The 12960-nt window shown below is 45.9% G+C and overlaps 1 protein-coding gene across 3 annotated transcripts; it reads left to right on the top strand.

Moving 5' to 3' along the window:
* Positions 1-629: 629 nt before the first annotated feature.
* KCNE3 (potassium voltage-gated channel subfamily E regulatory subunit 3) lies at positions 630-12638 on the top strand. Of its 3 annotated transcripts, XR_007518195.1 has the most exons (5): positions 630-815; positions 4791-4906; positions 6531-6860; positions 8439-8998; positions 11748-12638. XR_007518195.1 is itself a non-coding variant. In XM_049890182.1 (4 exons), the coding sequence occupies exons 3-4, from the start codon at positions 6780-6782 to the stop codon at positions 8793-8795; spliced, it is 438 nt and encodes a 145-aa protein (XP_049746139.1). In that variant the 5' UTR covers positions 630-815; positions 4791-4906; positions 6531-6779; the 3' UTR covers positions 8796-12638. The 3 variants fall into 3 exon arrangements, 2 of the variants coding, with proteins under 2 accessions (XP_049746139.1, XP_049746140.1); XM_049890182.1 differs by having other exon boundaries at positions 8439-12638; XM_049890183.1 differs by lacking the exon at positions 6531-6860 and having other exon boundaries at positions 632-815; positions 8439-12638.
* Positions 12639-12960: the final 322 nt, after the last annotated feature.

The following is a 12960-nucleotide window of genomic DNA, read 5'->3' on the forward strand; positions in this document are numbered from 1 at the left end:
GGGACAGAGACCAGTGAAGTGTGGCTGGATACAAGCTGGTGAGGACACGTGAGGGACTGCTGGGGCTTGGAGGGGTGAGGCATCTGCAGGGGCTAGGGTGTCTGAAGACCTAGTCTGAGCTCTGACATTGACTTGCTTGGTGAATGTAAGAAGTCCCTCCCCCAGTCTGAGCCTCTGCATCCTGTTTGTGGAAAAGGGTTTGTAAAAAAGATGACTTTTTTACAAACCCAGTGACCTTCTAGCTTCAATGTTTTGGATTATAAATTCTCATATGACCCTAAACATAACCCTCTGAAGAATGCATGCAAGAACTGTACCCATTTTACAGCGCGGGAACCAAGGCCCTGGGAGGAGCAGTGACTTGCCCACCATCACACAGCCACATCGGGACAAAGCGTGCTTTTACCAGCACCTCAGCGCTCAGCCTCGCATTCTGGAGACTGGCTTCAGGCCCGGCAAACTGAAGCCAAGCCAGAGTTCTTCGGTTTCTCCGGTCCAGGAAGCAGACGCTGTAGGGGAGGAAGGGTCAGAGCTCACAGACTGGTGAAACCGCAAGAGCCGGGCGGAGGCGCCCAAAGCCAGTCCGAGGAGGAGAAGTGGTTGTGCTGGGAGCCGGGCGGGGCCGGGGGAGGAGACGGCCTAGGGAAGGGAAAAGGAGCCGAGAGCAGGTCTGCGCGCTCAGAGACCAGAGGGCGCAGGGCGGTGCTGGGTGACATCTGCGTGTGGCGGGGCGCAGTGCCTGGGCGACCCCTGAGCATAGGGCGCGGTGGCCAAGGGAGCAAACAGGCGCCCCCTTGGAGTGTGCCCAGAGGCAGGTAAGGCGCACCCGCGGGGCTGGGAAAGCTGAGCTGCAACTGCGAGTAGAAATGAGGGGTATTCCCGCCTCCCTTCCAAGTGCCTTCTGTTACTCCCCTACCCCGACTGAGGCGTGGTCTCGGTGAGACAGAGGATCTGAGATGTTGGGCAACTCAAATACCTAGCCTCCTTCCCAGGGCCGCGCGGGCAGGGATTCGGAGGCAGCATGGGGGCGTGCGGAGCTGAGTTCCTTGCCTCCCCCGCCTGGAAATCTTGGGGGCTTGCGCTCGCACATACTAGCAGCGAACTGCGGAAAAGCTCCTTCCACACCCACAGATACGCAAGGGAACACCTACCTGCAGGTCCGCAGTGAGTGCACAGCGGAAATGACACTCCAGGACCCAGCATCAGTTTCTTGCTTGACCCTGGAGCCACTTGCTCCATGGAGTTGATTTGCCCATTTCCTATTCCATTGTACCCCTCACCGCATTTGCCCCAATTCCAAGGAAAGCCTGGAGACCTCCAGAGGCATTTTCTACTGCTAGTAATACAGGTCTAGCCTGGGAGTGAGGAGATTTGGGTTTTAGTTTACAGGTTATGTAAACTTGCCCCAGTTATCCCCCCTTTCTATGCCTGTGTTTTCTTTTCCTGGGTCACCACCTGTAAGATGTGCCTCCTGGTCCTGTTGCCTTCACACTTGGGATGACATGAGGGGTCTTATCTAGAAAGTGAATGAGTTCAGTCCTTCTGTGAGGGCATATACAGAGCATCTCTTCTTAATCTCCCCTTCCTGCTCCCCACAATTTGCATATAGCAAAATTGAGGCCCTGGGAGATGACTTGCACAGAGTTACACCAGGAACCAGGGAGAAGTAGAACCCATGTCTTCTCACTCCTAGCCCAGGGCTTTCTCCACATCACCTACAAAGGGGCATTGTAAATGTATAAACGTCTCATTATCTCCTGGCATTCTGCCACTCTGTCAACTCCAAATGGAAGAGGCCCATGCTGGAGGCATGGGAACTGCTTTGAGGTTTTCTTAGCAATTTGAGATGACAACCAGCAGCCTTCTTTACCCCTCACTCACTCCACACTTCTCAAAACACATTCCTATGCATAAATTTAATGAGTGGATCCTCAAAATATCTCCTACGATGGAAGCAAGACAAGAAACCCCATCTTACTGATAGGGAAAATGAGGTCCAGAGTGAGGAAGTGAAGTGACTTAACCTAGCAGGTGGAAAAATAGAGGCAAGCAACCAGGTCTCTTGATTTCCACTCTGATGTGTTCTCCATCAACTACAGGACGGCAGAATGGTACCCTTGGATGGTAGGAACTACGGGAAAAAATCAAAAAGAGTGGGAAACAAGGCAGGCTTCTCAAGGGTGTTAAGTGTCCTGAGACTTAAAGAGTAATAAGAACCTTCCAGAGTCTTCTGAGGTAGGACAACCAGGAGTGGGGGGTGGAGGTGATAAAGGGTAGCTGTTCTTGGTAAAGGGAAGAGATGGCGACCAAGAAGGAAATAGTGTGACTGGGCTGGGTGATAATTATCTTTTACGTTTTTTATAACACTTTGCAATGTATAAAATGCCTTCCCATTGATTGTCTCCTTCAGTTCGCTGGTAAGATAAGCGGGGCAAAAATAATTATCCCTGTCTTACAGATGAGGTACCAAGGAATTAAATGCCTCACACAAGGTCATATAGCCAAGCGTACAGCCAAGATTGGAACCTTGAAAGGCACACTTAAAAGGCAAATTCACAGTTACTGGGAGTTGAACTGTGTGTGTATAGTGGGTGGGTGTGTATGGCCACACCCTGGGTAGGTATACAGGGAAGAGGTTGCAAAGCCATTGTTGGTGTTTTGGGGCCAAGAATGTTTGCCCTTTGGATTGAATGGGGCTCAGGTGCAGACAGCATCTGGGTTTCAAAGGAGGCTTTGAATTCCTCCCATGATTCACCCCACCTCATTGAGATGGGTCACAGTGGAATTTGTTTTTGCCTTGGTTTCTCAGCCTGTCCTTGAGGTTGCTTTTTAAGTATTGGAAAGGAACATGTATGTATGTGCCGAAGGAGGGATAGAGGTCCCTGCCCTCACGGAGCACATATCTGAGGTTTGAGACCCATTTCAATTTCAGCATAGCATAGTGCTCTCTGATAGAGCTTTGTGGGAAGTGTTTTGGGAATAAACAAGAGGGAGTGACAAACTGGCAAGGGGGTGGGAAAGGTGGAGTCTCAGAGGAGTGCCTACGGAGGTGACATTTGAGACGGGTCTTGAAGGATGAGTAGGAGTTTATCAGGCAGCTAAAAAGGAAAAGGTCATTCCCATCTCGGAAAACAGCCTGAGCAAAGGCAAGAGATGTACAAGGAATGTCTGAAGAATGACCTGGAGGCTGGGCAAGTTCAAGTCAAGAACTTTTGATGAGAACCTATGAATGTGGGGGAAGTGATAAAAACGGGTGTGGAGGGAGAGAGAATCTGGCTTGTTTGGGGGATAAGGAACAAGTCTTGAGCAGAAGGGGCATGAGAAGGAGCTGTGGAAGAAGATGAGGTTAACTTCTCCTCCAAAGCTTACAACTTTCTCGCCTTACTGGATCTTCCACCAGAATTGGCAGGAAAAGGCAGTAGTAATGGAGTTAGAGGAGTTGATGCCCTATGACAGGAGAAGGCTGTGTGTGGTGTGATATGCAGTTCAAATATGAAGGGATATTGCCAATTATAGTGGAAAGAGCACTTGAACAGGGCCTCAAAGACCTGGGGTTGTCCTCTGAGCTCTGCCATATACTAGCCATGTCATCATGGACAAATCGCTTCCCCTTTCTGAGCTTTGGTTTCCCCATGTATAAAATAGAAGGATTGCCTAGAATCTGGATTCTAGATGATCTTTAAATGCCCTTTCACCTTGGTCGGTAACTGCTAACATGTTAAAAGGAAGAATGAAGAAGTCAACTGTTTGGGCCCTCAGTTTATCTAGATGGGAATATTGTGTGTCAGGTGCCTTTAGTTCCAGGGCTCAGAAGCACCTTAACCCACAAGGAAAAAGTCTGTAGCCTTCTTTATCTTAAGATTCGAGGAGCTCTAGAAAGTCCCCCAAATGCCTTTCCCACCAACCTATCCAATCTCCATGATCTCAAAATGTGGTTTGAGGATTTATGCCCTCATGGATTACTGTGCTGACTGGGAACTTTATAAAATTGCGTAAGAAAACCCCTTCATTTTACAGATGTAGACAGAAGCTGAAGCCCATAAAAGGGAAGTCCCATGCCCAAAGTCACAAACCAAGACACCTCCCTGGGTTTTCATTTCCTTCACGGTAAAATGAGGACATTTAGTCTAGATAGACTCTGAAAGTCTTTCTAGCTTCTGCTCTATAAAAATAAAAACCACCACCCCCATCTGTGGATGTGCCAGTTACTGCATGGTGGTTTTCTGCTTTAATTCTTACAACAAAGCTATGCTACAGATATTGATAATTTTGTGACCATGTTTCTACCCTCTCTATCCAAATAGATCAGTTGGTAACACATCATTTGTTTCAATGTACAATATCAACCCAACTGCCCCCTGCCATTCTACCACTCATATCATTCCCCTGGGTCTTAAGGCCATTTCAGCCTTTCAGAGGCTCCTGCTAATGGGCAAGAACTCTTGAGAAGGGGAAGGTTTTAGGTTACACAGTTAGCTGGTTCCTGAACAGGAATCCACGTGGTAAAGTGGGGTTTCTCATGAAGTCAACCAGGTGAGACATTGTGGGCAGTCAGACACCCCTTGGCCACTGCACAGTTCCTGCAGCTGCAACCCTGGGCTGGCCTGACCCAGATGCCTCCGGAAAGGGAGGGAATGAGGGAGGAGATCAAAGCCTGAAGGGTAAGGTGATTGCACAACCCTTGGGGCCTGGCCTTGGGCAATCCACCCTGCGTTCTCAAGTTTGTTCTGTGGGTCTGGTTCCTTCCTTTCTTGCTTTCTCCCCTCATTTTCTGCTCTGGGTCTTCCTAGCTCCTGAAATCAAGTCTGGGACCCCAGATGTGGCCGGAGACATCCTGAAGAGGCTGAGGGGCTGAGGAGCCTTAGGACTATGCTTACTCAGAGCCAGAGAATTTTCCTGCTGTTTGGTGAGTTTTCAGATTGAGGTTGCCCTCCCTCTGCCCTGTCAGTTAAAGCCCCTTTTCAAGGATATCAAAACTGGTAACAGTGACTGCCCCAGAAGGAAATGTACCATTTAACTTTTTTTTTTTTTTAACCTTGTATATGTGGTTAAGAACTTGGCTGCTATCTGAAAGGTTGGTGGTTCAAAACCATCAGCTGCTCCACGGGAGAAGGATGTGGCAGTCTGCTTCCGTAAAGATTTACAGCGTTGTAAAACTATGGGGCAGTTCTACTCTGTCCTACAGGATTGCTATGAGTTGGAATCAACTGGATAGCAATGGGTTTGGTTTTGGTTTTATATGTATTTGCTTCTGAAAAATGAAAAAAATATATTTTTTTAATTCTCTTCAACGTAATAAAAACATATCTTTACAGCAACCCTTGAGGTAGGCAGGGCAGGGATGATTATCTTTTTTGACAAATGAGGAAACTAAAGCCCATATAGGGTAAGGAACGAACTTCTTTCAAAATGGCTCCTCCAGACACTTACATTATCTGTTGTCTACCTGTAAAATTGTCTGAGGCTCTTTCCGCCCTCCACCCTCACATTAGCCATTCCCTTCCCAAAATGCCTCTCACATCTTATTTCTAACCCCTACCATCCTGTCATTCCCTCTGTCCTCCGCCCTAGTTCAGGACTCAGCCCTGACACCTGAACTATTTCAAGACCTAGGCTCCCTCCCACAATTCTTGCTCCCTCTAGTCCACAAAGCAGCCCATGTCCTTTCCAAAGCACAGATCTGATCATTTTATCTCATTCCACAGCTCTTCACCACCTACAAGATAAAATTTTAACTGCAACCTGGCACTCAAAGCCCTCTGTGGTCTGGCTCCTGCCAGTCTCTCCTGCCCTACATCCTATCGTATCTTTCCAAGCACCTTACACTCTAACCTCTTTATGCTACTTTCCATTCTTCTAAATGTTTTATGCACTCACCTGGTAGCCATGTCTTTGCTCATCTGTTTCCTTCCTCTGCCTTCTCCACTCCTAAAAACACTTCAAGGAAAAACTCAAACCCCTCCATCACTGTGAACACTCTCTGAATCCTGATCAGAATTCATCACTTCTTTCTTTGGGCCCAGTAGCTCCTGTCTTGTCCCCTGCATTGTATCAGAGCTGGTAATGAGCCCCTGAGTGCAGGGACTGGGTCTGAGCCTCACCAAGCTCTCAGCACAGGGCCTGGCCCAGAGTGGGCCTCTGTAAATGACTGGCTAAATGATTACTTGAGCCATTAATTCTATTGTGCTGCTCCTGCTTTCCATTGGCCCACACAAGAGAAGAAAGCAAAACTTTCTTGCCTGACATTTCTCAGTGGGATAGGAGATGAGAGCCTATGCTTTCTGGATTTTAATTCAGTGAGCCCTTATTCTTTTCCTCTCTTCATGTCCAAACAAGATAGCACAAGTTCTAAAGGCCTTGTATGAAATGCAAACCAGTCCTGGATGATTGCTGTATTATTTAGATTCTTCCTCCCAATTTTTACATTCATAGAGCAGTTCATGAATACTTATCATGGTCAGAACTATCATCTTTTACAGGGAAGAGCCTTATGGTTATAATCATGTTCGTTAATTTTGCTTTGTTGACAGTTCTACATAATGGGTTTGTTCTACCTCTCCTCATGAAGAAGGGCTTTGGAACCATTCAGTGAACTCTGTTTGGCCTAAAGAGAAGTTCCCAAAATGGCTACCTTTACTGGAGACCGTTGAGGAAGAGAGACCACCCAGCCCAGCTCAGGGTAGTCCCTTAGACTTGGGGGAAATACACAGCGCTGACCAGAGAATATGGTCCAAGGAGACCCTTATCAATAACATGAGGACAGCCACACATTGCCCCACATGTTAGTACTGGCAGCTGTGATGATAAACTTGTGGAGTAAGGCTGGGTTGAGAGCAGTCGATGAAGGCTTCTTGAAGGAAGTGAGTATGCAGCCTGTTTAAAGGGAATGACCTATGATTTTTCAGAAGCTGTGAAATGAAGCTGTTTTTCTATATTATTGACTAAGAATCTCTGAAAGAAAGTGAAAGGAACATTTATTATCACCTGCAACATGCCAGGCGGAAACCCTGGTTGTATAGTGATTAAGAGCTACGGCTGCTAACCAAAAGATCGGCCGTTTGAATCCACCAGGCGCTCCTTGGAAACCCTATGGGGCAGTTCTACTCTGTCCTATAGGGTTGCTATGAGTCAGAATCGACTTGACGGCAATGGGTTTGGTTTGCTTTTGGTATGTGCCAAGCATAAAGTACCTTTTTTTCAAAAGGTAGGATAGTTGAGGTGCGTGATGGCCTGTGTCTTCTCTCTCTGCAGCAAGTGAAATCCTAAACCTTGAGTGCTCCTTTTACTCCCTTGTCCCAGGGCCAACACTCTTTCTCTCTTCCCTAGTGCGTTCAGTGGTTATTAACCTCCTGTTGCTCCCCAGCCACCTCCTTTCCAATAGAATTTCTTCAAATAGCTTGGAACACCTAGAGTCTTCAGGACATAGGATGCTTGAGAAGTCAAATGATCTAGCCTCTGGCATCCAGGCAGGGAGAAATCTAAGCCATGCCCAAACATCTTCTAAATGGTGTCTATGGAGTAGAAAAAAAATTATGGAGCATTCTGACAGACATAATTCTAATGGTGCCGCACAGTCCTGCCAAGAGCTGGCATGCAAGTGGAAAAAACACTGAGCTGGCCATCAAAGAGTGGGGCTCTGTCTTAGCTCTACCTCTAATATTCCCTGTGATTGTAGACAAACCACTTAATCTCTCTGGGTCTCAGTCTCCCCATGTGCAAAATGGAAAGAATTAGATTAAATAATCCCTAAGGCCCTAGTTGGAATCAACTCGACAGCAATGGGTTTGGTTTTTGGTTTTTTTTAAGGTCCTTCTAGCCTAAAATTCATAGTTTATAGAATTCAAAGATATGGGTTATAATGGTCAGGGAAGGCTTACTCTACAAGTACTTACTGAGCACCTATGGAGTGCTATCATAAGTGCTGGTATATAGCACTGAGTAAAAAGGGCAAATGAGGTAGTGGTGGTTCAGTGGTAGAATTCTCACCTTCCATGCAAGAGATCCAGGTTCGATTCCTGACCCATGCACCTTAAGCATAGCCACCATCCATCTGTCAGTGGAGGCTTACATGTTGCTATGATGTTGAACAGGTTTCAGCAGAACTTCCAGACTAAGATGGATTAGAAAGAAAGGTCCGGCAACCTACTTCTAAAAATTAACCAGTGAAAACCCTATGAATCACAACAGTCCTATCCCCTTGTGCATGGGGTTGCTGTGAATCAGGGGTCAACTCAACAGTAGCTAACAACAACAAAAGAAATGTAGACCATGCTTTCACTGAGCTTGGGTCTAGTGGAGAGGACACAAATAATCAAGTAGTTAGAATAAATTGTGATGTTGGGACTTTAGCTGGGGTCTGAAGGATGTGTAACCAGGAGTGAGAAGCTCATTCTAACTCCAGGTAACAGAAGCCACCCTCTCTTTTCTCTCGCCACCAGAGCATCCTCCGATTTTTCCTTCACCTCAATCCCTGTGCTATGGAGACCACCAATGGGACTGAGACATGGTACAAGAGTCTGCGCGCTGTGCTGAAGGCCCTAAATGAGACCCTCCACAGCAACTTGCTCTGCCGGCCAGGACTGGGGCCAGGGCCAGGGCCAGACAACCAGACTGAGAAACGGCAAGCTAGCCTACTTGGCCGTGATGACAACTCCTACATGTACATTCTCTTCGTCATGTTCCTGTTTGCTGCCACAGTGGGCAGCCTCATTCTGGGATATACCCGCTCCCGCAAAGTGGACAAGCGCAGTGACCCCTACCACGTGTACATCAAGAACCGTGTGTCTATGATCTGAGTTTGGAGGCTGGGAATGGCACTAGATCAAGGCACATGAGACTTGTCTTCTTGAGGCCTCCAGAACTCAGGTGTAGACCACATCAGGTCTCAGTGTCCCTCTCTGTGAGATCTGTAAGAAGCAGTGCTAAGGGAGGTCATCATGGGAGTGAGAGGAAAGGGGCTGACAGAGCTGGACTTTGTGGATAAGGATTTTTTTCCCAGGTAAGGTTAGACTTTATAAACAATGGGAGCCCCATGAATAAGCATAGAAATAGCAAAGGATAATGACCAATGACCAGTCCAGTGGCTGGGGTGTTGGGGGGGTGAGGGTTGGAGAAAAGAGAGGAGGAAGTTGTAGCAGTAGGAAATGAACAGGAAGATGGACTAAGGACATTTTTGTGTGTGTGTTTGTTCAACAACCATGAGAAGCAGCAATGATTATCCTATATCACAGATAGATTATAGTTGCTTACAAATTTATTTAATCTATCTTTATATTTGTTCACATTTTATATTTTTCAACACATTTAACTTTTGTGATTTTACCCCTCTCTGACGTAAGCAGGGAAACCCTGGTGGCATAGTAGTTAAGAGCTACGTCTGCTAACCAAAATGTCGGCAGTTTGAATCCACCAGGTGCTCCTTGGAAACACTATGGGGCAGTTCTACTCTGTCTTATAGGATCGCTATGAGTCAGAGTCAACTCAACCACAATGGGTTTTATGGGAGGTATGCAGGGCAACTGCCATTCTACCCATTTGGGCCTAAGTGGTGCCATGACTGGAACCCATGCCTCTTGATTCCTTGCCTAGTACTTTCCAAAACTCTGTTCCACATGGGAGTAGATCCAGGTTTTGTGGGCCTGATGCTTATATGATTTTGTGGAGCCTCTTTAAGAAAAATAATTTTAAAATATCTTACTTTTGTAAATATTACAAAAACATATCACCATGTTAACACGTTGCTAGGGCCCCTCCTAGGGCCTTAGGAAGGAGCCCATGCAAGTCTGGGGCCCTGAATGTTAAACCTCATTAGCTTCACCCACCTTTTGAGCTATCACGTTACAGTGCCCTTCCCAACCCAGACCACATGACTTCACTACCTCCAACACAGCCTCTTCCATTTTGATTTTTGATTGTGAGAAATTCTCCTGATACCAAGTTGAAATCTGCTTCCTTGAAGCTTCCACCCATTGCTTGCAGATGCCATTAAGAGAACAGTATGTGAAATGCAGGTACATGGTTCAGTGGAAAGAGAATCAGCCCTGGTTCTGTCACTAATGTGGTGTGTGACTTGGGCTGGACACTTTCTCTCTCTGATCCTTTCTCCTCTTCTGTACAATGAAATAGTTAGACTTGAAAGTTTCTTAGGGCCCTATCAGTTCTGACATTTTAGGCTTCATGTGTATCAGGTTGAACCACAAGATACTGCTGTTTTTGTAGGTCAAAAACAGGTAGATATGAGTAGTTTCATATGGTTCCATCTAATACATGCAGTGTGGCAAGTGAAGACTTTACAAGCCATTTGCTCCAAATCCCAGACCAGTACTTCTCATTGTTCTCTTTGTCAGATTTCAGCTTAAGGGATCTCCGTGGGGTCTCCAGAAAGCCCACTGAAACATACATATTTGTGCATAGCAAAAAATGTGAAAGAGTATTTTAATAGCGGTTATCTCTGAGGAATAGAATTATGGGTGATTTTCTCTTTCTACTTTATACATTTATGTAATATTTACATAAATGTATAAAGTAAATTATTTCATTTACTTTATACATTTATGTAATATTTGATATATTTAATCATAAGTATGATATTTGTATAATAAGTAAAAAAAAAACTTTTTTCACTTTGAAAAAACAAAAATGAGTGCCTATATGTTTCCTGAATGGAGGATTACAAAGCACTCTTGCTCTCATCAGCAGAGTCTTAGTCATCTAGTGCTGCCTTAATAGAAATGCCAAAAGTGGATGGCTTTAACAAAGAGAAATTTATTCTCTCACAGTGTAGGAGGCTAGAAGTCCAAATTCAGGGTGCCTGTTCCAGGGGAAGGCTTTCTTTGTGTTTCTGGGGGAAGGTCCTTATCATCAATCTTTCCCTGGTCTAGGAGCTTTTCAGCACAGGAAACCCAGGTCCAAGGGGTACACACTCCTGACTCTTCTTGCTTTGTGGTAATGAGGTCCCCTTGTCTCTCTGCTCGCTCGTCTCTTTTATATCTCAAAAGAGACCGATTTAAGACATAACCTAATCTTGTAGATTTTGTCTTGCCTCATTAACATAACTGCTGCTAATCCCACCTCATTAACATCACAGAGGTAGGATTTACAACACACAGAAAAATCACATCAGATGACAAAATAGTGGACAACTATATGATACTCGGAATCAGACTAGCCAAGTTGACACACATTTTTGGGGGGGACACAATTCAATTCATAACAAGCAGTTATGTTGACTCCCTGAATATCTGTGCTGAGCCCCTGTGTGTGCTCACCCTTCCTGTACTTGAGGGAGGAGGTGAAGACCTGCTTAAGAATATCTGACATATGGGAAGACAACGGATTCAGAAGTCTGCAGATGTATGGGATTTTAGACACCACCCAGCCCAAACTCCCAAATAAGGAATGCAGCCAAGTATAAGAGTAGTCAGGTGATGAATGCTATAAGGGTTTTGAGAAATGAGGTTGAGTAGATCTAGCAGTGTCAGGGAGAGGTGGAACTTGAACTGGGCTTTAAAAGACAGGACAGAACTGGGTGGGCAGAGTGAATGGGAGATTAGGGTACCTCAGGGAACAAGACAAGGAACGGAAGCCCTGGAGGCAGAAGTGTGGGGAGAATATCCTGGTGAAAACAGGTAAAGCAGCAAGCAAGGTTGCTCTACAACCTCAGAATCCCCATCTGTGGAGGAGGCCCCCCTTCACACAGTCATTCATGCTCATGGGACTTAATAATAAAAATTACTTTGTTTACTTAGGTGAAGGGAAAGAAAACACACAATACAGGAGAGGTCAGCACAACTGGACTAAACCAAAAGCAAAGAAGTTTCCTGAATAAACTGAATGCTTTGAAGGCCAGTGTAGCAGGGGCAGGGGTTTGGGGACCATGGTTTCAGGGGACATCTAGGTCAATTGGCATAATAAAATCTACTAAGAAAACATTCTGCATCCCACTTTGAAGAGTGGCGTCTGGGGTCTTAAACACTAGCAAGCAGCCATCTAAGATGCATCAATTGGTCTCAACCCACCTGGATCAAGGCAGAACGAAGAACACCAAGGACACAAGGTAATTATGAGCCCAAGAGACAGAAAGGGCCACATAAACCAGAGACTACACCATTCTGAGACCAGAAGAACTAGATGGTGCCTGGCTACAATCGATGACTGGCCTGACAGGGAACACAACAGAGAACCCCTGATGGAGCAGGAGAGTAGTGGGATGCAGACCCCAAATTCTCATAAAAAGACCAGACTGAATGGTCTGACTGAGACTAGAAGGACCCTGGTGGTCATGGCCCCCAGACCTGTTGGCCCAGGACAGGAACCATTCCCGAAGCCAACTCTTCAGACATGGATTGGACTGGACAATGGGTTGGAGAGGGATCCTGGTGAGGAGTGAGCTTCTTGGATCAGGTGGACACTTGAGACTATATTAGTGTCTCCTGCCTGGAGGGGAGATGAGAGGGTAGAGGGGGTTAGAAGCTGGTGAAATGGACACGAAAAGAGAGAGTGGAGGGAGAGAGCGGGCTGTCTCATTAGAGGGAGAGCAATTGGGAGTATGTAGCAAGGTGTATATAAGTTTTTATGTGAGAGACTGACTTGACTTGTAAACTTTCACTTAAAGCACAATAAAAATTAAAAAAAAATTATTTTGCTTACAAGTTACAGAAACCCAATGTGCATTAGCGTAAACAAAAAAGGAATCAATTGAGAGGATTACAGGGTAGCTCACAAGTTCAAAAGAGCTGCAGACACCAGGGCAACGCCAGAGATCTCAGGGTCTGGAACTACTCATTGGTCTGAATTCACAAAGTAGGAGCTCTGTGTATAGGTATTGCCCGGGTTACCAATGTCCAACTTACAGACAGCTCACACTTGCCCTTCAATGTTACATACATTTGCCCTCACTTTGAAACTACTGAAGCAACCCCTACTTCCAACAAATACTACATCACACTCACCTTCATTTGC

The sequence above is a fragment of the Elephas maximus genome, chromosome 7 (genome assembly GCF_024166365.1).
Source record: "Elephas maximus indicus isolate mEleMax1 chromosome 7, mEleMax1 primary haplotype, whole genome shotgun sequence".
Classification (NCBI taxonomy): Eukaryota; Metazoa; Chordata; class Mammalia; order Proboscidea; family Elephantidae; genus Elephas; species Elephas maximus.